The 27,527-nt window shown below is 40.0% G+C and overlaps 1 protein-coding gene across 8 annotated transcripts in view; it reads left to right on the forward strand.

Moving 5' to 3' along the window:
- The window catches only part of LOC147127542 (uncharacterized), a 55,307-nt gene continuing 27,780 nt past the window's right edge, over positions 1–27,527 (forward strand). For 7 of the 8 annotated variants that reach the window (XM_086020444.1, XM_086020445.1, XM_086020449.1 and 4 more), the window contains exons 1-5: positions 1–113; positions 11,888–12,076; positions 23,893–24,006; positions 25,402–25,488; positions 26,250–26,438. In XM_086020444.1, the coding sequence (XP_085876570.1) occupies positions 11,890–12,076; positions 23,893–24,006; positions 25,402–25,488; positions 26,250–26,438 (577 nt within the window). In that variant the 5' untranslated portion in view covers positions 1–113; positions 11,888–11,889. The remainder of the gene's footprint in view (positions 114–11,887; positions 12,077–23,892; positions 24,007–25,401; positions 25,489–26,249; positions 26,439–27,527) is intronic. The other variant, XM_086020447.1, reaches the window with a different exon arrangement.

Genomic DNA, 27,527 nt, shown 5'->3' on the forward strand with positions numbered 1-27,527 from the left:
GGTGATCAGGTTCGTCTGAGGCCAGGGCAGTGCTTTCTCCAGTGGGCGGACTGTAGCGGTGACAGCGACGCTCGGAGGCTCCCGACAAACTGCCAAAAAGCAGACAACAAACGGTGAGTCAAGCTAAATTTAGACTTTTATGCTGTGTCTGCGTTATGAAGAAATGTGCAGGGTTAGCAGGGCGGCCAAAGTTTGTCGGTGAATCGCTCGAGTCAGTAGCAGTGACACGACGGTGATTTTGGATGAGTGATCTCACATTACGGTGTGTGCAGGATAATGGTGCGTTCAGGTGCTGGTCGGAAACACGTACTTTCTGTTTGAGTGCGCAGTTGGAATGTCCGCGCCCTTTCTGTTAATTAGAAGCTGCACAATCTTATATTCTTGTCTGTCTCTACTGTCCGTCAACACAAAGTGAATACTTCGCATGCGTTGCATAGCTGGCAAGTGAATAGAGTAACTCCAATGTTGAGGAGCTCGTGTGGTAGCGAGCTTCCAAGCAAGTTACGCAAGCCAGTTTCAGTGTCACGCTGTCTCTCATGGATCATTCATTTGCAGTCAGAGTCTGGGGAAAGAGTCAGGTTATATGTTTATAACTGCGCGAAGGCTAAAGAGTCTTCGCACGTTTTTTCTGCACCCCACAAGATGTTGTTATTAATATTGCATGATTATTTTCGCACGTTGGACTCCTTCCACATTTCTGCACCTAATTCCAAATTCAAACTAGTCGGGCTTGACGATTATGGAAATAATAATAATCATGATTATTTTTGATTGAGATTGAAATCACAATGAATAAAACGACTATTCATTGACGTTAAAATTTAGTGTTTATTCCACTAGTAAAACTAAACTGCTCAAAGCTGTCACCATAGCCTCATGCCCAGTCATCCTTTCACGGTGAACATTTTATTCTTGACCATTCTGTTCTTTTTGTCAAGTATAAATTACCTTGTAAATATCCTGTGAAGTTCAAACCGCTTGCATTTTCATCCTGCTACATCCACACCCTTGATGCCTTGCATCATTGCACACATTCAAACCGTGAATCAGCACCTTCCTCATCTCATCATAATTATTTTATCTTTTGTGATTGTTCTATCTTTGTTTTCACAAGTCTTGTGACTAATTGGACTAACCAAGGACCTCGGGTATTGTATTTTGTGCCATATCATGTAGAACATTGTGTTATTGAAAAAAAAAAAATTGGAGGAAAGTAAAATTCATTGAATCTTTGAAAACTCAACTTTAATCAAAACTTGAAAGGATAAAGGGAATATCATTGTGTAAATCGGTGCTAATTTGCTGTTAGCATGTCAGTGTGATTTTACGCTGACTTTGGCATTCCTGTTAGCGATGTTTTAAAAACAAAGCATGTCTTGTATTTAAACATACAGTGTAATTCTTTTTGTTGTGTGTTCATTTTAAAGTAAACTCCAACTAGGGTGCCATTAGGCAAGGCAAGGTAACTTTATTTATTAACTCTTAAGCAAAGACACAACACCTACAAGCATTTAGAAACAACAACAGTTAATGACATTCATCAGCAAAGCAGAGAAAACAGAAGTAGCTTTCCAAAATATCTCAAAGAATGTACACTGACAACATTTCACAGTAACAGAAAACTTTAAAACATTGAAAAGTAAAGTACAAAAATAAAAGTAGGTTTCCAAAATTACAAAAAAAAAAACAAATGTTTAGAAGACCTTAATGGTATGTTGAGGGGAAAAAAAGCAAAGATTTTAGCCTGGATTTAAAAAACGGACTTCACTTCAGTTATCACCTTATTCCATTTGCGTGCAGCATAACAGCTAAATGCAGCTTCACCATGTTTGCTTTGAATTCTGGGCTCCACTAATCGACCCAAGTCAATCATTAAACAACAGCATGCTCAGAGACGGCACAATCACATACGCTACACACTTGCTATATTCAAGCAACATGGTGCATTCAGGTTCCTTTCACAACGTCCGGAACTTGCAAACGCACCATGCCTTTCTGTACGTTATCATTTTTCTTTGGTAATAACGTTTAAGATGGTAAGAAGCCAAAATCGAAATCACGATTAAGTTCCAATTAATTGAGCGATTCCAACTGTTCCGACTCCAAGTCTCACATTTTAAATTTCAGCAATTTAATTAATTCCACTGTATTTCTCTTCAGCCTCAGCTCTTTGGCATAATTGCATTCTGTGGTTGCATACTGTCTTGTAGCTGCCACCACATCAATTTTTTTTCAAAAATCTGAGGCGGTGCTAACATGAATTTTTCCACAAACTCTTCATAAATTGTCATACAACTTTCATTACACAAGGAAGTTGGTTCATTTGGATTACTTTATGCGGTAACCCATCGGATCACCTCTTCATAAGTATATTTTCCTGATTTACAGTAATTAGGTGATTGATTCAATCTTAGGGGAAAAAAAACCCCTGAGAGGATTGTCACTCTCCTTTGCTCCCTTCCTCCCCCCATCCAGATTACGCGCCAATCCTCCGCTGTCAGTGTCAGATTACTGAGTTGGGAATCAGAGGTGGGACTGATCTGAAGTCCTGAACTTCTTATGAACCTGATCCAATCACCGTAAACTGGTGTGTTCTTTCACGCTTCGCCTGCAGAGCCCGATATGATGAGGTATTGTGTGGCCAAGGCTCTGAAAATTATCCAAAAGATATTTTTTCAACTTTCCCAATCAAATTAACGTATATATACTATATATGGGTCTAAACATTATACACCTAAAATGGAGCGATTTTTGGTTTTGCGATTATTTTACTCCGTTGGAGCTTTGAACCCTATGAATGCCAATTATATTATCAAAAAATCACGATACTAAAACAGAAATATTTTCCACATAATATAATAATGGGGTTTGGTGGTGATTTGAATCTTGGAAATATGACTGTACGACGATTAGCAGCTAGTATAATTTTTATAATTTATAATTTTTACTATGACCAAAAATGCTTCATTCACTGGTATTAAGACCACTGTTTTTAACCTCTGTGCCATTGCAGTATTAAATTAAATTAAATTATTTAAATAATTGATTAATCCGTCACGTATTTCTTTCGATTAATCGATGACTCTGATTAAAAAAAAAAAAAAGACATCTTTTTAATAAAAAACAGAAAATTATTTAAAATTCTTCTTGCAGAAATGCATACACCTTAATTGATTATGATACAGTTACTAGTTTGGACCGTAACACCTCTCATTTGGACACTTTGTCTCATCATGTATACCTTGCTGTAAATAAAACGGTTTATTTTGGCCACCGTCATCATGATATGAAATCGTCATACTATTTCAACTGTAGATGCTTGCTGAACTGTGTACAATAGAGCCAGCCTCAGGGGAATAGTAGCATAGGGATTGTGGACAGCGCATTTTTATTATTCTATAATGAGTACATGTAGTCTCAAACGTGTCCATCATTATTTTGCTTGTAGTTGCTGCCAAACAAGGCCCTGGTTGCTTGTGGATAAGAAATGTATTATTATCCTCATATACTGTAAAATCGCGTTAAAAGTTGCTGTTCATGTCTAAACAATCAGAGTTTTTTTTTTTTTTTTTTTTTTAAACGTAGATGATTCATTTCTTTGATTGACTCTGTGATTTAGGATTTCCAGTCAGTTTATTGAATTTAGATCTGGTTACTAATGGGTATATCCGGCTCTAGCGTATATTATTCATAGTTAGTTAATGTGTTTTTATCAATACACAAACCGTAGTAATGACTTTGTTGCTGCCCCAAGTTATTGAACTAACTTCTGAATGTATTTGTGAATAACTTATTTTGTTATGTGTAAAACAGTGGTTTCAAACACTGAGGGGAATTTGAATATCAAAGTAGACAATTTGACAAACATGTAATGCTTTGCTAATTTATTAGACCAATTTATCATAAAACCAAGAACAGACCTTCTAGCATCTTGAAATTTTTTAAAGCGGGTTGAATACTTTTTTTTTTTTACAAAATTAGAATGTTTACTGCAGACAGTTTTTTATTATTATTATTATTTTTTTTTTATTTTAATTACCTGCTTATTTAGTGTTTGAATCCATACAACCCCATTCAAGTCAATTTACTTAAAAATACTTGTTTCCCCACCATTCTAATGAAATATGTAATCGTTCATTGAAAATGGGATTTGGAGTTTTACGGGGCATTACCTCAAACACAGATGTGTCTGACATTACGTTGTAGTGCGTGTGTTTATATTTGTGAACACCCCAGCGTGTGTGTGTTGAGGATGAATGTTTGAACTCTGAGATTGCGTGACAACTGCAGATTGACTGAATGAAACGATGGAGGGATAGATGGCGTAGAGGAGTGGCGTGGCGCAGGGTGAACTCCTCCCTGTAATCCCCAGTCACAACAGCAGCAGCTGGAACAGAGTGTCAGCAACCGGGCTTGGCCGCTCTCATCTGCCCTGCTGGCACTTGGAACTCGAGGTGGGGTCACTTGGCACTCAGTGGCATTGAAAGGTTGAAGGAGGGGCACGCTTAAGGGACTCCATGGTGCATTGATACGGCAGATGTGTTTTCTAAATCTCATATTTTTTTCAAAAATATGTTCCCAGCAGGCCCACTAGTTTAAACACAGCATTCTGATTAATTTTGCGTTTGTGGAATATAAATTAAGTAGCAAAATGCACTTTGTTTTTAGCCATCTCTGGGGGCGGCCATTTTGTCTTCTGTCGACTGAAAATGACATCACAACTGCTTACAACGACCAATCACAGCTGACCTGTTCTCTGAATCTGAGCCGTGATCTGTCGTTGTGAGCAGTTGTGATGTCATTTTCAGTCGACAGAAGACAAAATGGCCGCCCCCGGACATGGCTAAAAACAAGTGGATTAACACTTATCGCACAAACGCAATATTTATCAGAATGCCCTGTTTCAACTAGTGGGCTTGCATAAAACATATTCTTGGAAAAAAATGTTTGCGTTGACTTCCGCATTAACGTTCATGGCTAAACAGGATGAACACCGTTAAATGATTTAAGTATGAAAATGATGTGAATAACGAAATAAGAGCCCAGGTATTTTTATGTTTCCGCTTTTTGTTTTGGAATGAGTCTGACCCGCTGTTTGTGCTGCGATGCATTCCAGTGCAATGTGTTAAGCCCGGCCAGGCAACAATAGGGCATAGTTCCCAAAGAGATGCTGTGTGTAAATGTGTTGAGCCTGAAACCATTGTGGTCATACAGGGAATTCATTCATCACCGAGTGTCCCTTTCGGATGAGTGGGAGGAGATAATCCGGATGGGAGGGGAAGGACAAGTCTACCTGTCAGTATGCTCGCACATGGCCTCCGATTGTAACAAGTTCCACATAAAACACATTTGAAATCTCACCAAGAGAAACACTTTGCATTATTAATCTGCATAATATGGAATATTGTGAATTATGTATGCCTAATGTACAGTGCACGTTTAAAATAGCCGCGCTGTTACATTATGTATGTTGGTGGTGTATTCTTGTGGTTTTATTTTTAAATTTGAAAAAAAAGAAAAACTTTATGCACTTGTATCGCTAGGATTCACATAAAAATAATTCTGATCATAATTTTTTGATGGTGCCTTACGGATGGCATAAGCATTGCATTGAGGTCACATGCTGTTACATCATGAGTACACGATGTAATAACTGCGTGAACTCCTCTGCATGTCATTCAACTATATTGGTCTGTGTCAGGTCATCCTAATTTATTGTATTTGCATCTGGAAGTGAAGAATGATGCCTTGGTGAAAATTAATGTCGTTTAGAGGATTGATGTTTGAGGTTCAGCTACTGATCAGGCTGAAATTTAGTTGAAACGGTTCAACGATGCAAGTGCAATCTTAAATGTCTTGCAAAGATTTGCCAAATTCAACCAGTTTAAGTCATGTGTGGTAGTCGAATTATTCCAAATGATCACATCCCGGTTCTGCTTTCGCTCGCCCTGTACTAATTACATTTAAAAAGCCTCTGACTTTTTATTGAACTTTGTGTCGTTATCCTCCCGAGATTAAGCCATTAATTTTGGATTCTGCGCTTTTCAGAAGCTTTAACATGACACACGCTATCCTCGATTACGTAACAAGCTTGCAAAGGTGCGTGCGTGTGTTCGGCCTTTTCTGACCTCCTTTATTCAATTCAGTCGTTAACTCCAAGCTCAAGGTCAAAGTTCACCATCGCATATATGAGTTAGCTGACATAATTTATCATATCCATCACCAAATTGATGGATAGACAGATATATTAGTTTAGTAATTGTATAACCAAGTGATGATGAAATTACAGTCACATTCTACTTGCTGGAAATGTCTAGGGGGGGGGGGGAGTACCGGTGACCTAAATACCATAAATATTATCGGGGAAAAAAAAAAATCATAGTTCCGCAAATTTTGTTTGACTATTATACTAATATTTGAATAATTGGTGTTATTGTGCAAGCACCAGGTATACAGTAGCAATGCCTGAACAGGGAGAATAGAAATTGAAGACCAGCGCTTACTGCTCTGTCTTTTGAGACTAATTACACCACAAGTCTGTCGACCCACACCAGCCCCCCACCCCACCCCTCGGGGCACTGCGCCACTCCCAGCATTGGATAACAAGCCAGAGGCCTATGGGCGCTGCCTTTCTTCGTCTCCTTCATTGACGCTTTTTTTTTTCCTTTCTTTCTTTGCGACTGTTGTAAGTTTCATCACTTGTTGCAGAGCCTGATGCCCGGCATGCCACCCGCTTTCTTCGGAAACGTCTCGTTTGAGTTCCCATTGTCGTTTTTGAGGTTCCTGATTGTCAGCTCGGATGTGCACGTGAAATGAGAGATGTGTGTGTCATCGAGAACATTTTTTTTTTGTGTTTTTAGGTGTGTCAGATTTCGGGACATTGTTATGTGGTATTATTGAAAAAGAGGAAAACATTTGCATAAGAGTGCGGAATGCCTATTTTCAGAATCAGGATACACATGGAGTGAGCTATTTAGTGTATTGCTAAATACACACTCATAAATTACCCTGTATTCCTTTTTTTTTTTTTTTTTTTTTTTTTTTTTAAATGAACTGTTGTTCAATTCTGATCAAACTGCTGCTAACTACATCCATGAGAATTCTCTCTGGATGCTGATTTGTGTGCGCTTTATTTTTAGACTCAACGCCATGTCGTCAACCACTTGTGACATACGTTTAAAGGTTAACAAGTTAGCTAGCATGTACAGGCATGTATTTACAAACCGTCATCCCATCTAGTGAATCTTTAAAAAAAAAAAAGATTTTTAATTGCACATTGTAAAACACATCATGCTGTTTATGAATCTAAGAGAGATGCACTGAATGATGTTGCAAACAGTTCTACAATAGTAGTCGCTTAATCTAAAAAAAATTCTGGGATTCCTACCTTGCATTTTGTGTGTGTGCGCGCGTGCATGCATGTGTGTTGACAAAGCCGTGATTGTGAGCCACGGCGACTGGCCGACATGGAATGTTAGCGATAGCATCTTACTCAGATTAGCGTGATGGCAGCTGGACACATGGACACTTTACACATAAATGTGTGCACTCCTCTCAAAAGGAAGTAAAATGTTATCATGGTTTTATGTACTTATTTATTTTGACATTTATTGCAATCTCTGTGTCAACAAAAAAATGTACCTGGTTTCACCTTGGCTTTGTAAATCATTACCTTTTACAGTTAGGGGGGATTTTTGTAACTAAGTAGGTCTTAATGGGATGACAGTTGGAGGTTCCCCGATTGTCCTTCATGGAGTTGTGATTTACGTGGTGTGAGCAGGTATCACATGACAAGTCTCTTATTTCTTCCCTGCCCCCATCTGCTTTCATGACCTAAGTGAACAAGGTTCATGCTGCATGTGCAACCGGGAGCACATTTGTCAGGATTTAGATGTCATTGTTGACCGTCTTCCTGTGTCAGAAGTACTTGGTAACATTTGAAAGCTATTTCCATATTTTTTACTACTTTCTTAAATTTTTTTACTCACATTTTTAGATTGTTTCTGACCTGTATGTTTCCAAGCCCGCCCTTAATAAGTGATGGACCCTTTCATGCAATTACGCCAAATCAATTGCAACATCAGTCCATCTGTCATGTAGAAATTGGATGATAAATGTTTTTTTTTTTGTTTTTATTTACACTTGATAAAAAGGATTTGTGTTTACATTTAGTATAACTCCTTAAAGAGGGAAGTCAACCCAGACATTTTTTTTTTCAAGAATGTGTTCTATGCAAGCCCATCAGTTGAAACAAGGCGTTCTGATAAATATTGCATTTGTGGAATAAGAGTTAATCCACCTGTTTTTATCCATCTCGGGGGGCGGTCATTTTGTCACTTCTGTCGACTGAAAATGACATAGTTGTGATGTTATTTTCATTCGACAGAAGTGACAAAATGGCCGCCCCCTGAGATGACTAAAAAGGGGTGTATTGTGCTGCTTAATTTATATTCCACAAATGCAACATTCCTCAGAATGCCGTGTTTCAACTAGTGGACCTGCTGGGAACGTATTCTTGAAAAAAAAATGTTTGGGTTGACTTCCGCTTTAAGCTTAAAGTTGGACTCTTTAGCCATTTGATTTTGCAACCATCACTAACATCCTAAACCATGTAGCAGTGACGTCGCTATTGTACCGCAGCGCTCTCTGGCTATGCTAGCTCTCATAATTATAGGTTCACACCGCAGTAATGCAGGGATATTAAAAACGGGCTGCCCTGTATTTATTTTGCAGACATAAGCCTCAACTGTTAACAGCGCAGTCCTCCAGGCCTGAAAGAAGGATTTCATTCCATGTTGTGACTCAAGCAGAGTTTATATGATGAAAATCACATTCTTCATTAGCCAATGTGGCGCAATTGATTGTCGCATTAGTAATAGTATCAGCAGCTAACGTGACAAAGTGAGATATTAATGAAATGCATGCATTAAAGGAAAAAATTCTTCAACCAAGAGTCCCGTTGCCTCGATTCAACTTTGGCAGGTAACCATAACCTAGATGACTGAGAATCTACACACACATACTGTCATATTTTAAGTTTGTTTCCGGTTAGCTGCTTTTGGTTTTGCATCACATTATGCAGTTGGCGGACTTTTTTTCTTTCCACTTTTCACTGATGAAAGGACTTGGAAAAATAATACATCTGTGATATGTGGTGCCAGATAACATTTACATGAAAACATCTCGTCGTATTTGTGTCTTCACTTACAAAAATGTCAGAGAGATGTCTTGATTAGGGAACGGTCAGCTCATTACAATCTCTTAATTTATGTGTACCGTACTTGTTTTGGTGTGTTTCTGTTTACATACAATAGTGATGTGTTGGGAAGCAGATTAAAAAGCAGCTTAACCTTCACCTCTGCTTTTTTTGGCAGCCGGCAAACGCTCTCTCTCCCATGAACTCAAACAAGCCAAACCACACACACAACTGCACATGAGTAATCCACAAACGCATGCGCAGACACACACGGACGCGCACACACATTTTTTTTGAAGCAGACAACACAATGGAAAGTGCCTTTTTCATTGATTTCCTTCCTTTGCTGAATCCAGATTGTTTCCGAGTGGCCACACCAAATCTGTGAGCAGGATGTGGCAGCCAACTTGTGGCTGTTTAGAAGGAAAAAAAAACATCATTCATAAAATATAAAGACTTTATACTGGATCATATATCAAACTGTTGTTAGGTGAGATGGCGTGACCCCTCTGCGGCTTATACTGTGAACCCTAAACAGACACCGATAGAAACACACACACACGCTCAGATGATGCTGTTAAAAATGGTAACTGGGGCAGTTCCTGGCTAGTATGGTCTTTGTGGTGGCAGCAGTTTGCAGCAGTCTTCCTGCGACACACCCTGATGCAGTGGGGGAAGCTGGAGGGGGATGGGGGCTGTCGAGTAATTTAGCTCATACACTGATATTCAAACATGTCATGCTTCCTTTCCCTATCCAAATCATGTACTTTTTATATCTTTGTGTATACTGCATCAGAAAAGCAAGCCTTGTTTCATATTTTCTGAGGAAGGCATGGCTATGCTACTGGTATCTGGGTTTGGCTCAGCCACCGAACGCCAAAAGGAATTTAAAGCATCTAATGGGAAAATAAACATGTAGTAAATGAGTAATCCAGCAGATGGGGCTGCGGGCTTGTATTAGAGGGTTAGCCGTTTTGTTTTTGACACCTAATTGGGTGGAAAAAAACATACATCCAATATAAGATGAATAATTTTATAGGTTTTTATTGAAGGTGTTTTGGACTTGGGTGTTGGATGATAAAAAGCGAGGATGCTAACCGTAGTTCCAGTGCAGACAGTTTTAAAGCTATACAAGTAATGCTGCAAAGATGGTTTGGATTTTGGCAGCAGATGTGCTCCCTTGCATTGCCCCGGAGCAACAATTTGACCCACACCCTGCTTTGAATGACAATGAGTGTCCTATTTCAGCAAGGTAGGTTGTGTGAGGTTAACTTAAGAGCCTTCACAGGTGGAGAGAGATGTCAGGAAGATAGGGAGGATGGTGACAAGATAAATACAGACACTAGCTGAGCAGAAAGTAAGGCGGCCAGCTGGCATCGTAGATAAGCTGGCGTTATATTTGGAAGATGACACAATGTGACTCAGCAAAATTGATCTATTTATCTAGCTAGCTAGATGTCTAGCTAGCTAACTAGCTATCTATCCTTTGTAACAAAAAATAAATAAATAAAACAGCAGCAGTTTGAAAGTTGGAAAGTTTTGGGCTAATTGAACAAAATGAAGCTGCTACAGCTCACTGGATTTTGTTGCGAAATATGAGTAGGTCAACATGACTGCAGTCTAGCAACTGTGAGTCCACCAAATATAAACATAGATGAAATGATAGCTTTGCTACACTAAAAAGAAATGGTGCGTTGAATTTACTCCATTTTATTATGTCAAGTGGTTGCACACAATAAAATCATTTTGGATCCAGACACATTTTTTTTTTAAGTAGACTATATGGCCAATCATGGCTCATCTTCAGAAAACAGGTGAGCTGTGATTGGTCGTTACCTGAGCTCTGAGCACTATGATGTCATTTTCAGTCGACAGAAGTGACAAAATGGCTGCCCCCTGAGATGGACAAAAACAGGTGGATTTTGCTTCTTAACTCATATTCCACAAACATAATATTACTCAGAATGCCTTGTTTCAACTAGTGGGCTTGCATAGGACATATTTTTTGGAAGAAAATAAATAAAAATGTTTGGGTTGACTCCCGCTGTAAGGATGTAGGCTGAAGATATAATTTTGTTCTTCAAATAACATTTTTTGAAATGTTGTTTTATGTATGATAGTGTCATAACTAGCATTTAGTAAGGTAGGCAGAACATTTTTTAACAGTTATTATTGTGAACCCACTAGTAGCCTACATGTGTGCCCTTTTTCTTGCCCAAGTCAGCATAGAAAATTGATGTAAAATGTTAGGCCCATGACAGAAAACCAGACATTGACACAGGTCTTCCCTCTGCGTATTCTTGTTCGCATGCAAAGATCGCATTTCCGTGTAACGCATTCCTAAGCATTAGGGCTGGGAATCTCTCGGGGGCTGCGATTCAATTACATATTTATCGATGTATCTCAAATGATGCAAGTTGAATTGATGCACCTAAGAATCCATTAGTTCTCCCATCTCCGCTAAACATGACCCTCCCAAACAAATGCTGATCATGAAAACAAATCAAGTCAGCACGTAAACGTCTTCACTCTCAGTGCAAACAAATATCCGATTGCTAAACCGTTGCTGGAGCTTGTGTCTAATAATTCTTATTCTGTGTAGTGTCATCATCGATGCAGTGCGTGTTTTATTTACGGTATTCACTTTCTGTTGATAAAGTCTTGGGTTTTTTTTGCCTCTTCTATCTACAGCCATGGCGGAGTTAGACTTGAGTCTGAGCGACGCTCTGGTGGACAGTGCTCCGCAGCAGGGTCCAGAAAGCCGGGTGGAAAGGGATTTTGTGGCTCAGTTGGAGGCGGAGACCTTCGATGATCAAATCGGGGAGACTGTAGGCAAGACGGACTACATCCCTCTGCTGGACAACGATGATGCCAGTGCGGGTGAGTGAGCCTGTCTTGCACGATGGGTGACAGTTTGATCTATAAGGAGAGACAAAGCTTAAATGCACAACAGTGAAAGTGAAATACAGTAAACCCCCGTTTATTGGGGACGGGGCGGGGCGTTACTGTAGCAACACATAAAGCACTTCAACTATAAAAAGGGAAACAAAAAATGTAACTCCCATCTAAATGAGCCATCACTAATGAACAAAGGTCTTTATCCATACACATCATTAAGTAATTTACTCTATATATTTTTGTCATTATTCATAGCTAAGTCTTTGAAACTTACAATTACAGTGGTATGGCCATGTTCCATTTCAGCCATTATGTATGCTTAATGTCTTGACAAGTAACTTCATATTAAACAGCACCATTTTATTTTCATTTTTTTCCCCATTTCTGTTCACATCTTAGTGTTTAATGACTGCTCTATTTTTCACGCTCGCTTGCTCCTTTGACTTCACGACTGCATGTGAATGTTTATAGCTAGGTGTTAACATTTTGGTTGACATTTGTCAGTTTACGCGCAGTAGTAACTACATCGAAGGTTTGATTTGTTTTTATGCCGTCAATTTTCCTGAACAGTGAGCCTCATCTGTTTTTCCTTTAAAATCCCTGAGCATGCGTAAGCATGATATTTTGTTTTATGTAATGGCGTATGAACCGCAGATGCCCTTAAATGACGGATAGTATCGGGCACTGCTCGACCCTAGCTGCCATTCTGGATCTGCTTGGATGTCATTCAGCCACTGGGCCTATAGTCTGCGGATAAACAGACTAGCAGCCACCGCTTTGAATATACGAGCTTGCTGGTGAAATTTGTATACTGTAACGTCGTGTCCCCACATTGAGCAATTACCATCCAGATGGTCATGGGTTGAGTTTTGACCCCGCAAAGTTGTATGTTGAACTCAATTTTAGCCTCTTCAATGCAATGTGCTGCCTCCATTTTGTAGGTTATATTTTGCTTGGTGTTGGTTTGGTCATGTGTGCGTGTACAAATGAATCAGGTAATTGACATGCTCTGTGAAGCCCCGGTTTTTATGCTCAAGGTTGAATTGAATTGAATATTCGGCTAAACTTTTTCTGCCTCCAAATGCTCGGTGGTGATGTTCCTCGAGTGGCTTGTTGCTACTTTCTTCTTTATGATTGTTATAGTCAAGTGGTTCAAGGGATAGATTTATAGCTCTGTCTGCCTAGAGTATTTTATTGGCTTGTGGTGTTCGACATTGACTAACAAAATATGAATGTATTATTTTCTGTCTGTTTGTATTATTTTCTTGTGTTGGGAATTAATATAAACTAAGGAAATGTGTGCGAGTCAAGTTTGAAGCTCTAACAAAAAAATCTAACCAAGCAAATGGTAGTTATTTGAACGTATTGAGTAATATTGATTGTTTATTCGGGTCATTACTTAAAGCAACTTTGATTAGATTTAACTTTTGAATACATGATTGTATTTGCGGTGACACAAAGCCCTCATGCGTTATTAAAGCTAACACGTGTTTTCAAATTGTGTTCTTGAAAAAGTAAACATCCCCCCCAAAAAATGGCAGGTAACTGACTGCACATGCATGGATAGGATTACCTTTTAATTATGAGTTCTAATTAAATATGAATAGCTGTTGCAAGGTAGAAACAGGCTATCCAATAAACCGGCGATGACTCAGCTCTCAGGGCTGTTGTGGCTCCTCAGACACTCGGGTCAGACAGTCAGACTGTGTGTGGGCACTGGCCAGTGACAGCCAGCTACGGGACAGGCTGTGGGTGGTGTTGCCAGTGATCAGCTCTGGCACGCTTTGCACATTTGGACAAACGCAGACATGCTGACATGCAGTGCCAAACAGCAGGGTGAGGCAGTCAGCTTGTTATTGTCCTCTGTCTGCAGGCAAGTTGAATGTTGAAAGCGCTTTTCTCATCTTTTTTTCTCCTTTTTTTTTTTTTTTTTTTTTTTTTTTTTAATCACAGTTGATGTTTTGGCACACTGCTACAAATGTTCACGTTTAATCATATGCACTCATAGCATCTCGTATGTATGAGTGCCACGGGCATTTATATATGGCGTGCGTTTCCGTGTGCATGGGTTTCATTTACTTCATATGTGTCACAGGATGTTGTGTGCTTTCAGGAACATGGCCCATTTGCTCATCACTATGTAAAATGTTTTTTTCACAATTTAAAGCAGTTCTCAGGTGTCTTAATAAAAGTTTTTTTACAGTCTTAAGTTGTTTTGTTTTGTTCTCAAGTGAGCGAGCATTTCATCAGCAAGCCGCTGAATTACACTTGTCGATTTGTTTGGAACGCATGCAGCAGCCAAACGTATATAACCACTGCCCCAATATTGACATTTGTATGCACTGGCCAAAGCCCTGTCTAAAATAAAAGTAGGTTTTACATTTATTGGGTGTTTGGACAAAACATTTTGACCGAACTAAAGAAATCAAGGTGAGCACTGCAGGATTCAAATAAAAAATATTGTGTCTTTGTGCCAAGAAATATGTTGAAGGACGGTGAGGATCTTGCCTAGCCTAGCTTCTAAGTCATGCTAGGCTCTGTTTGGAGATGGTGTTGTGAAAATGAGTTGTACTGTTGCCTCACATTCTGGCTAAATGAAAAGGCTCGCTCACTGACTAATTAGTATTTTTATTTTTGTAAATAAGCTGCGAACAAAAGATTTTTTGGGTTATGTCATTTCACCACTCGTTTTCCATCAGTCATATTCCCTCGTAATCACCAGTGTTGACATTAGGCGGAGAAGCTTGTGTTGTAACACCTGTCCTTGTTTACATTTATGCCCCAGTTAATGTGGTACTTTGCGGCCTGTTTAATTCATTCTGAGTTGTATGCGCGCGAAAGCTAAATCAAGTGTAGTGACCTGGCAGCCTCTCACAGTCACACAGCTTCATCTCGCTGCACCCTGCACCGGTACCAGCCAATGTGCTGCCTTTGACTTGTCCGCGCGGTATTAATAGAACCCGTACTGTTGTCGTGCCCAGTGACTGTAATGAGGTGCCCTTTAAATAAATAAGACTTGTGGTTTCAGGGTCCAAGACGGTCCAGCCACTAGCAATCCGATGGATGGTAATGGGTTTGCTTGTTTCTGTGCTTCCGTGTATGTGTATATGTGCGCACACAGGTACAGCATTGGAAAATGGAGAACAGCAAGCTCAGGGGTTGCAAAAGCCTGGTAAGAGAGATCCCACAATTCCCTCTGCCACCAAAGTGAAATTGATGCAGTCTCTCCATCATCTGCAAACGCCAATTACGGCCATAGCCTGTCTTTGTGTCCTATCGTTTACTTCCCTCTTCATTATGTCAGATTTGCATTCTGCTATTGTGTTGGGTGTGTGAACAGAGGCAAGGAAACCAAAACGCAACGGGAAAAAAAAACAAACTGTTTCATTGGAATTAAGAGCTGTCATTGCAACTGTTAATTCCCCTAAAAAAAGAAAAAAAAAGAACAAAGGCTGTTTAACCTAAGCAGCAATGAGATTTGAGGAGATGCCGTATTTATTTGTCTTTTCACAGTCCAGCCATTCAAGCCCAGGAATTTATTTATATTTTTTTCGCATAGGGTAAAAGAGGGTCAACCCTAACGTTTGAAAAAATTTGGGAAAAAAAAAAAAAAGAGATACGTTCCTGGGTTTGAAAGGCTGGACTGTGAAAAGTTAAGGAAACATTTTTGTTGTCTTAAAAACATTCTGTGAGCAAGTAAAATGCTACCATATTATATGCTGCATCCAAGAAAGCTATTTCCCAGGTCGTCAGACTTTTTTTTAATTAAAATTGAATCTGCTAAAATGTCTTTTCCAGAAATGATGTTACAGTACAGTGTTGTCGAAACACATTTGAATTTGGTCTTTTTTTTCAATTAATTATTGTTGGTTATTTTAAGCAGGCGGAAACTAGTTGGTTACATGCATTTCCATACACGAACGGTGATAAATCCTTCGTGCAGTATTATCTAAGTTTTTGATTTTCTTATATTTGTTAGGGTATAACCTGAAATGTTCAGAGGTCTAGTAGCCAATTTAATGTAATTTTTTGGGGGTTAAACTTCTTGTTTTGGCAAACACATGACTAATCAGAACACTCGTGACAACCGCCTTTGCGCCTTGCAGCTCACTCTGTGCCCCGTGTATGCATGGTTCAACAAATTAGAATGAATAAGTAGACACAACATTTGTACATCACAGAGATTACACTTTAGACCCTCAGTCTGTTTGGAGATAGATATACAGTTGATACCCTGATTTAAAAACCTGATGGAAAAAAACAAAACAAAAAACAAAATCAAGGTCATGCATTATTGAGCGAAGCTAATTTGAGGTTTTAGGACCGCCTCGCTGTCTTATTCACATTCTGTGTTTTGGTGCATAAGGCTCCTGGGTGCCTCAGCAGGGATAAATGTCGGTGACAGTGTTCTGCATGTTAAGTCGCCTGCCTGTCGTCTCTCGCTGCTTTGCATGGCATGATGGAATGGGCAGCTCGTGTTACCACGGTTACCAAGCTGTATTTCTGCATAGGTTATGCTAGTATTTGAGAGTCATTAATCAGAATTCACCCAAGCCGATTCCACATACTGTATTGTATGAGTTTGGATTTAGTTTTTTTTTTTTTTTTTTTTTTTTTTTTAAGTAATGCACAAAAAGTAGAAAAGCCATCTGGCTTTGTCTAGGTGCATTGAATCAATCCCTCGTTTTTAGTTGGTTGGGGAATTGAGAACGTAAAACGAATCCTAGCAGAGTAAGTACAGCTGTGCATGTACGTATTTATGCATGTTGCTGAATGACTGACGATTAGCCCAAATATTTCAAACATTGTGATGAAACAATCAAACATTCACCAAAGTGTACAAATACCTTATGTACAATATATATTGATTTATCAATTTTTTTTTTTTTTGCATTTGTGACTGTTGAATTTGTGCAACCTGACTAATTGCTTTCTTTCCTTTTCCCCTATATTCCCTTCTTACCCTACTCTCACATCAATTTAACTTTTTTTTTTTTTTTAATTCATCCCGCTTTCATGTTCTTCCTTTTTTTGGGAACATTTCAATTATTCTTTCAACTGCTGCCATTCCAAATTCTTTACTTTGCTTCACACCTCCCGTTTTCCTCTCTCTCTACGATCCCTAATGCTTCAGAGGACTAAATCCCGCCTTCATCGCCACATTGACTGCCCATCAACTGTTTCTGCTTCGAAGCACCTATTTCCTTCTGCCACTTTTACACAAACACGATCCTATCCTGTCAATGTTTTGCTTTATTCCGCAAATGGGGGAAACATTTTCGGTTGACAAGATTGCACACCATATACACACGCAAATATACAGTAGGGCCTGAAAAAGTGGACGCACGCTTAATTGCGCATGCAAACAGATGTGGAGGCCGATCTATTAAACAAAACTGTTTCTACAAAACGTGCTAAATCGCTTTGCCGTTCATTTTGCGCGTTGCGGGAGGAGTAAATGCAAATCAAAATCTGCATCTGATTTTGCATCTTTAAATAGCCAGTGTGAGGCAGGTGCAAACCAAGCGCAGGCGAAATGAGAGGCGGCATGTTAGAAAGTCTCCACTCGCGCAAGCATTTTTGAAATGCTAACCGAAATTATCTCGACATATCGTGCGATGCAGTTTTGAAACTTCCCAATGATCCGGTGGCTGATTCGGGATCGGTCACAAGAAGGAGTCATGCGGTCTTGTTTGCCTGTTCCACGCACACTTCCAATTCCATCACTTCCACTTCGGTAAATAATAATAAAAACCCAAATATTGTGCTGATGTAATGTGCTGGGAATAACCTCATGTCCACTGTATAGTTTTGCAGCTCTTTTTACATCTCTTGCCAAATGCACACTAGCGCCCACTATTTTTGATCTTACTCGCAAATCAACTTAAGTCTGACACATAGACACACACCAGCCGTAATAGTGGCGCCTACTTGTATAATCCCAACCAAACTTTACCCGACAACGTCTTTGTCCCCTTTTGAACAAGTCAGCCACAATCAACCCGTATGAAATTTGTCCCCAGTAGTGGACAAACCAGACAAACACACACACATACTTTGCTCAAAGGCGCGTCTGAAACCTTTCAAACTGATTCACCAATGCTGTGAGACTCATCTGTCAACACCCGGTAGCGAGGCTGTTTTGCACACACACTCGTGCGTGTGCAGGCGTGCGTGTGTATGTGTGTGTGTGGGAGTGTTGGATAGAGTTAGAGTGTATAAATATCCCCACTGACTGATTATTTATGCTTCTGTCAACATGTTTATTTTATTAAACTGCTACTCATGCGTCTTGCCTTGATCGCCTTTCCGTAAATTGTCTGAAGTTCTGCACTTCTTCCTTCCTATGCACTCGTGTAATTCCTCAACCAAATAAATTCTACTTTGATATACTGTCATTTGACAATCAATAAGATGAAGAATGTTTATAGAAGTTTGAGTTTTTTTTATTAGCATAGTTGTGTTGCATTTGTCTGTGGTGGTCGATTTGTCAATTATTTAGGACTTCTTTTTTTGTGGTACCTCATTTTTCGTTTTTTTTTTTTTTTTAGTCACGGTATTGGCCCTAGCAATATTTAAAAAAAATACTTTGTAATTGTTTGGCACTGGAAACCAGAAACATGTTACAATACTAATTATTTAGTAATATTACAATCATTAAGTTAATGATCATTTTGGAACACAGAACTCTTGGCAATTGCATCAAATAACGGACCTGTTCAAATGTTTTTGTTATAGTTCAATGCCAGTGAGTTAACAAGCTTAACACTCTCACTTCAGCCCTATTCTTTTAACATTCTAGAATATTCTTTTAAAAAGCCACATAGAGTTTAGTTTGGTTAACCGTGGTACGGACGATGTTGTTCGCAACAACTCCCGTTTGGGAAAGTAACGTTTTCCCAACAAAATTTCCAGGCAAATATTGCTTCAGCTCATGATCAGTCATGCGCAGTTGTGCTTTCTCTCAAGACTCGGAAATTGGTTGCTATATTTATCGATATCGATTGGCTGTCCTGATTCCAGTGCGAGCCAAACGGGTACCCCAAAACCTGGGAACATCATAGTACTAAACAGATGAGTGTTGAAAACACATGATTTGTCGACAAGCACATTTCCTCTTTGTTAATAATATCAAGTTATGTATGTATTAAAACCTATCTACCTTACCTTACTACACTTGCCTTTCTCTGCCCACATATTGTGCTAATAAACTACAAGCTAACACACTCACCTTGTCTTTGGCATCTTTCTTCTAACCATGCTACAGTTCTACCTTTTATCCAATGTCTGAACTGCTTATTGTGCCCTTTCTGTTTCCATCCTTGAAGCCTTTTCAGAAGATGTGCAGTAATATTTACATCCTTGAATAAAACAGAACACTTCATCCTCTTGGATTTGGAAAGAGTTTCATTTCACAATGTAAAAACTGAAGGATTACAATGAAAAGCTTCTCTGTTCTGTCTTAAAATTTGTCTCTGATTGCAAAATATTCCAGTGTGTATATTCCTTCCTTTGTCGTCGAAATATTTTAAATAAAAATATTCAATTGATTGTGTTTAAGAAAAAGCAATGCACGATTACTGAAATTTGGTGCGATTTGCTGACTGTATGAAGTAAATCAATAGTTGCGAATGGGATGAGCATTTTAATCCCCTCAACGAGCATCAAGGCCTTTTAATTCCGATTCCATCGGAGAAGCTGCGAGTATTAGTTTCACCTCAGCGTCGGCGAAAATGTCACATTGCCACTGATGTTCATCTCTCAGCATATTAGAGAGCGAGAGTTGCGATACGGCGGAAGCTTAAGAGGAACAGAGTGAAGTGAATTACACAAGTCTGGCACCTGTAGGCAAATCTCTGGATGGAGAAATTGACGGACAGATTTGATTGAATTTCTATATACGGTAACTTATTGGGTTCAGCACATCGTCTATATAAGTTCAAAGTAACTTGAAATGATTTTGTACAAATTGCTGGATGAATCTCCCTTTAATATGGAGGTTTAATCCCCAAGCTCGAGGGGGGAAAAAAGCAAAAGCCGCCTTCTATTAAGTTGTCTCTTTTGACAGAATACTTTTCATCTGTCTGTGCGTTTCTCACATGTGAATGAGTGGGTTTAAAGTGAAAAATCCCAGCTTTTTTTTTGTGACTCTATCTGGTGTTCCAAAAAGGTATCCAGAATTTAATAGCTCTGAGATGACGGCTCAATGCAGAGCTTTAGAGGGGGTTTCGAGGATGAGAATGTTTTTATTTTTAGCAAGCTGATGCACCCCACGTTACCATTGTATACGAGTCTACATTGGGAGATGTTGGCATTCATGGACTTTTGTTTATAGGCGTACTCCAAAGATCACATCTGTGCTACAAAACAGGAAGCATTTGCTGAATTAGGAGGTTTATAATACATTACTTTGCATTATGGGCAATGGCTGGACAAGAACCAACAAGTTTTCACAATAATTTACAAAAATACTACATTTATAATTACTGCGCAAATTCCTAAATTCAACACAATCTATGCTGTGACGATTTGTCAACATTCAATTTATTTTACAGTGCGTATTGTTACAGGAGTCAAACTGTCGCCATCATTAAAGCAATAACTGTACTGATCTTAATACTGACTTTTAAACATTCCCTTGCGTCACATAAGTATTATAAATTTATAGTTTCCAAATTGTGTAAGCTCAGCGCCACAAGGGATGCAAGGATGGACAACATTAGCGCGGGCAACTAACAATTAGTAGCTCTCTGTGCACCTGTTAGCTTCATCCATGGATTTGACGTGAACTGACTTCACAATCCCTGCTTGTGAATATTAGATACGCTCATCTCGGCTTAAACAAATATCCATGACTTGCTGAAAAGCATGGCAGCTTAAAATGCAAATTCGAGAAACCCGAATCGCTGGAATCAAAAATGCTTTTGCTTTAGCTCAGCGTCTGAATTGGAGATGAACAAAGTCAAGAGCGGGGAATTTGGGAAAGCTAGAGGATCGACTCTTTGTCATTCCCATTGTGAATTATTGAAAGGAGAATGACAATTCTTGGAATTTCCAGAAAAGCCTCTGCCGGAAAGACATGCACGCACACCACACAAGGGATGCTGTCATATCCAGTACACCTTGCTTCTCGAGGAAAAGCGAGCTTTAATTCAAAGCAGTGTACTGCATTGTGATGTTTCAGGGCTGGAGGCGCACACGAACTTTATTTTGCTTTTTAGGAAACACATTGGATATGACAAGATCTTCCCCAGCACGCATGGTGCTAGCTAGAGGCATGTTACGTGCTGTTTGCCAGTTTTTGTAAACGGTATTGTCAAAGGCTAGCATAGCATGCAATGCTTCTTGGCTTACAGTGACAATACATGCGAATAAGGTAACAGCGAACTTAAAACGACAAGAAGGACAGAAACTAGCTAATTAATCATTGTGTCTAAAATTGACCCCACTGCTTTGTTTGGCTCAATTAGCTCACAAAATAACAGCGTGGTCAACACCTCATCATGTAATTGGTGATTTGACAAGTTCACCCCAAGAGGATCTCAATTAAATGTGTGGTAAAGTTGTCATGGTTAACCGACGCTGCTAGCAGCGGCTAGCTGTTTTGCCCTATTGTGTCAAATGTCTGTAACCGCAGGCATTTCAACTATGCAGGGTTCATTGTGTCATTTCTTGTCTCATTAAATGACATCCATTCTTCACCGCGCGCGCACATACCAGATAAGTCGAGTCACAAAAGCAAACGCTTTCATCTACTAGTGCTCTGCTTCTTGGGGGTTAATCAATGATCAATAGAGTGCCATTCTAGTTTCGGTATTTATTACCGGTGCAAGTAGTCATTAACTATTTATCAAACTCAATGTGGCTCAGCAGGAAGAAATCCAAACAGGTTGAGCTAAATTTGACCAGATTAGATATAATTAGGCCAAGCTTTGGTTTCCAAAACTAGCAGGTAGCGGCTTTGCTTCGGGGTGTGTTCAGACTTGGCCATTCGTTCCGCTAAAGTCTGAAAGTGCATTGGTTAAATGTTTCACCAGCTTTAAGCATCAGAAAATCTTGGGGTGTTAGAGATACGAGACTTTGCTTGTTAAATAGTGTGTTTGAAATGATTATTATCTTAATCACTCAAACTCACTCAAAATTGCAGCCTGTGATATTTGAAAATCGCATTCCACTACAATGCGATGTAATTGTTCACCTAATCTGTAGTGTGTGATAAATAGGCATAACACCATAGTTGGATGCATGGGCCACCATGACTCATTACCTGGATCACCGATGTCAATCTAAAACTGGTTTGATAAATGCTTTCCTAGCAAGAGCATGCACGTAACGGTGCACGCAAAATAAGGGTAAATAGCTGTTGACTCAAAGTGATTCTGACCACAGGAGGATGTTGTTAAATAAACAGGAGAGTGGATCGTTGTCATCTTAGAAGAATTGCAATCTGTCCCTTTGATGAAGCATCACAATGCGCCCGTGGTGCTGTGGCAACGCTGACACAAGGTGCATAGCGAGGGCAGGGTGAGACTGAGGTCAGATGGAGGACATTCAACTATCCTGCTGGCTTATCCCTGATTATATCGTTCTGGTAAAGCTAACCACTGGGCACCATCCTGAATCTGGGGTGTAAATTGGTTGAATCCTTCCTAATTTAGGTTTGGTATGCCAGGGATATCAAAATAAGTGTAAAAAATCGGACATTTTGTCCTAGTGCCTGACTGTCCTTACGAAGCGGTTTAGTGTGATGTCAACAAGTTCGACAGCTCAGCATCCGCCTGCTTCCCGTTATCTTTCCACTCCAACGATTTCATAGACACATTGTTCACTGTAATCTTGCCAAATATTTTCGGTCTTCTCAGAAAGGCTCCAAGACATGAGCAAATGTTAATTTGAAATCTACAGGATACACTCCTTAGCCCCGGTGTTTCAGATTCAATCATTGATTCCGTCCAATAAGCTTTTTGCCTTTTGTTGAGGCAAACAATAAGCCCCTTTCCATGACTCCTTTGCATGTCTGCATGTGGAAATGTTTGTGACTTTGGTTGCCATCCTGTCTGTTCGCCTCACTGTCATCCTGTGGATGCTGCTGGGAGAGGATTGCCATTGGCGCCTCCCTCCTTCTCTTTTCTGCCCTCCTCCCTTCATGTATGTCCTTCCTGCGGATTCTCATTCTTAAAATCCCCAATAACATGTTGTTAGGATAATCCAGTCCGCCTCATCGTTCTCCTGATACCCTTTGTCTCTTTCCCGCCATGTCTATCTTCCATCCTCTCCTCGTGACGGTCAAACAGATCATCTTGCGTCAATTAATCAAATAATTAGGGGTCGGATCCCCGCAGCCCAGTCGGGACCCTCGGACGGAGACTGGGTTGGGTTGAAGGGTATTTTACTAGTCAGGGAGGCAAGGGGAGGTACTAGTGGCCACGACCCGGGACGTCACACCCAACCCAGACGCCCTGACTGCAATCGCACTCTTGTTTTTTTGTGTGTGCGCGCGTGTGTGTGTGTGTGTGTGCATGCGACCGTGGGTTCAAAGTGTTAGTAGCTCAGTCAGCTGAGGCTGCAGTGGAGACTGAGACAAAGGCACTCACCCGCATTTAAGAAATAGCCCTAAACAGTCAGTTCAATGGAACAGGGACATCATTTGGGAGACCATTTGCCAGGTGAGAGTTTGGGTACATGATCAACTATTCCTGACGGTTTCTATTTTGTCAATGCCGTAACGCCCAGTGTATATTTGGATGGAAGCATGCTGTCAGCAACACTTTATTCCAATGTTTTCTGTGTTACTGCAGGTTGGAAAGTGACCACAGGGGGGCAGACGTCGATGTCACTGCCAGAGCATCGGGGAGATGGGCAGTCGCACAAAGTTGATCAGCAGCAGTTCTTGCAGGCAGACTTCTTATCTGGTATGAAACAAAGATTTGATAATCCAACGCTAGTCTCTTTCTATTTTGTTGTCCCTTGTAAATAACATGGCGTCGAAACAAACAGGTATTTTTCTCGCAGCTCATCCTAATTCCCACACTGTTGGTCCTTAGCGCTCAGGTAGTGTCGAAGCTAACAGCAGCTTTTCTCTCCAGGGAAATATTTAAATAATTTGGCTTCTATCTTCTTTTGTCAAGAGTTTTTCCCTCTACAAATTCAAATCCTCAAATGGTCTTTATTAAACCTTTGGGGATTATTAACACATATGAAGACAGAACCTTTTGGTTGCGGCTTTTGAGCATTTGTACCTGCTTCTCCATGTTCAAGTCCCCAAAGTCTCTGCTAAGAAATGGTTGTCTAGCGATAGTTTATTAGTTTAATATAGTATATAAATTGTAAAGCAACAGGATCCAAAGATATGTTTCCCTTTGCCCTCGTATTTACATCATCCCTGTCGGCCTCTGGTCATCCATGAAATACTACAACGGTCTTATCTACTGTACAATGACTATTAGGACTAGTTGATAGAGACAAAAACTCTGAGTTTTTTATTTTGTCAGTCAAAACAACAGCAAAACTTTGATTGCAACAGTTTTTTTTTTTTTTTTAGGAAAAGGGCAAAGACAGAGACTGAGTTGCGATCCATATTTGGAAAATATGCAATTGTAAATCAAACAAATTGGCATTTGGATTCAAATGGATGAAAATAATCATAATGGCTTCTCATTGTTGTACAAGTATTCATTCTCCCTGCAAATTATTCCAGAGTGCTCATAACACAAATCCAAACCATAACAAAATATTACATAAGATAACTGGTTGCTGCTTAACTCATTCACTGCCATTGGCGAATTTATTCATCTTTTCACAGTCCAGCCATTCAATCACAGGAATTTATTTCAATTTTTTTCAAACGTTATTGTAAAAGAGGGTCTGAAAATGTCTGGCAGTGAATGCGTTCAAAAAGAAATAAATGTTGGCTGACTGATGACCTAATCGGTAGCGAATTTAATAAAGCTACACATTCTCAATTTGTTCAGTTTATTATTACTATCCAGTTATCACAGCATTCGTTCATCCGAAACAACAGTTTGTGATGCGTAGACATTGGTACTAGCGCACGCTAGCACACGTCATTATGTGGCCGCACCAACTCGGGTCACAAACTCAATCCGCTTTCCCTTATTCATCCACGCTCCATAATGTGTTATGGCAACCACTATGGCATCGTTGAAATTTCCTAACCCCTTCAGTTTTTTTTTTTTAATACCATCACTAATGTTATACCTTTGGCTTTCCTCTTTCATTCCTCCTCTCCCTTCTCCCTCTCTATTTTTTCTTATGACTTCCTCCTGATGGTTCCCCTTTCCTGTCAGCCTCCATGGGAGATTACTCCGACCCTCTAACCTCCCCTTCCAACCCTGTCCAAATGATACATCCAAGCCTGACGGGATTATTTTCAGGTATACCGCAAGTGTGTCTCGGGATTCGGCGCCGTTAGCATTACGTGCGCTACACGTACAGTTATATGGAAATTTAGGAGCGCAACTGTACGTCTGCCAACTAATGGCGAATGGTGATTATATACAGTTGTGCTTATAAATTTACATACATCCAGCATATGTGATTTTCATCCACATCTGACGAGACTTGGCACTGTACCACTTGGGAGCAATAAAACAAATGATATACTATAACCCCGGTAAGGTATTGTGCAACTATATTATTAGTGCCACTTTTCACATGACATTGCTATTTCATGACTGTAATTAAATCTCATTCAGATTGTCATTTTCTCATCACACAAATGCAGTGTGTAATACTAATCAGGTAATTGGCTCGTGGCGAGCCATACAGTACAACCAGCCATGCCATCGCACACATTACATGCTATGAGGCTGAGTTATGCCTTTCACCATGCCAACCTCTACATACTCAGATGTCACGGCTGCTTTGATGAGACTTGGCGTCGCCGGGTCCCTGAATCACTGCTCCAGGCTTCAACACATATACACTTGACGTTTTGTACGCGAAAGTACATAATATTACCCTGGAACACAATTTCTTTGAGTTGAAGTCACACGAAGCGCTTCATGCAAGACCCAGTAGTCACAATAAACATACACACACAAGAAAGTCAGCATGATCTCAGTCAGAAGAGGCTTTATCTCGTATTCAGTCTGACGCGCATCTTCACATTTTGTTTGCGTCTCTTGTTTCTCAGGTTTCTCCCAGCCTGCAGGCCCAGGGTTGAATATAGAGGGGGGGACCGCAACTCTCACTGCAGAGAAGCCTCCAAGTATTGCTGATCCTCTGCAGCCCGCACCCCCAGCGGGGTCAGAGGCCCCCAAAGTGCACAGCCCCATGCTGCCTGAACCGCAAGCTCCCCGCAGCCCCCTGGATCTGGCAGCAGGTAACACATGCAGATTTACCCGCACGTCACCAATATTTAGTGTTTACTCGGCTAGCGAGATGTAGCCCCTACTCCTTATGAATGTTTTGTCTCAGAAGAGCTGGATCATAATAATGCCCCATTTTAAAGCTGTGAAAAGGGGGGAAGTCAACCCAAAAATAGTTTTTCCAAAAATACGTTCTATGCAGCCCGACTAGTCCGAACACGGCATTGTGATTAATATTGTGTTGTTGAAATATGAGTTAAGTGGTCAAATCCACCCGTTTTCATCCATCTCAGGGGGCGGCCATTTTGTTACTTGCTGTCAACTGAGAATGATATCCCAATTACTCAGGGCTCAGGTAACCACCAATCGTGGCTCGGCTTCAGAAAAGAGGTGAGCCGTGATTGGTTTTACCTGAGCGACCGTGATGTCATTTTCGGTCGACAGCAAGTGACAAAATGGCCGCCCCCTGAGGTGGCTAAAAACAGCTGGATTTTGCTGCTTAGCTCGTATCCCCCACAAATATTATTCAGCCTTGTTTAGGCTAGAGGATTTTTTTTGAGGGGGGTAATATTATGTGTACCATTCATTGTATCTAAATTTAGGTTTTAACACAGAAAATTCTAAATACTGTCCAGTTTGAATAAATGAGTTCAAAGAAGTTTTGGAATAATAATCAGGTACATTTTGTTATAGCGCTTGACTTGAAAATGGTAACAAATGTAATTTCTACATTTTGCTTTTTAGTTGAAATGATGTCATGTCCAGCATTCTCAGTATTTTTAATTATAATTTTTTTTTTTTTTTTTTGTGTAAAATGTATCTTATCAAACATGACTTGTGCCGTTTGCTCCGCTGGAGGCATTACGCAGATCAGCTGTCTGTCTTCTTTTCGAGAGCTTCTTCCTCTCGCACGCACACCAGCTCAGATCAGATTTAATCATCGGGCTTGAGGTCGATTCACATCTGATGCTGTCATGTATATAGTGTTCAACTTTGCAGTGGCCTCTAGTACTGCCTCCATGTGTTTGCGTGCTTGATTATGTATTTGTGTTTATCCTACATAGGAGAGCTTTCTGCGCTAGTTGCCGTCCTGCTGCAATCTT

The sequence above is a fragment of the Filicampus tigris genome, chromosome 21 (genome assembly GCF_054856515.1).
Source record: "Filicampus tigris isolate MCC_2025a chromosome 21, RoL_Ftig_1.0, whole genome shotgun sequence".
NCBI classification, from domain to species: domain Eukaryota; kingdom Metazoa; phylum Chordata; class Actinopteri; order Syngnathiformes; family Syngnathidae; genus Filicampus; species Filicampus tigris.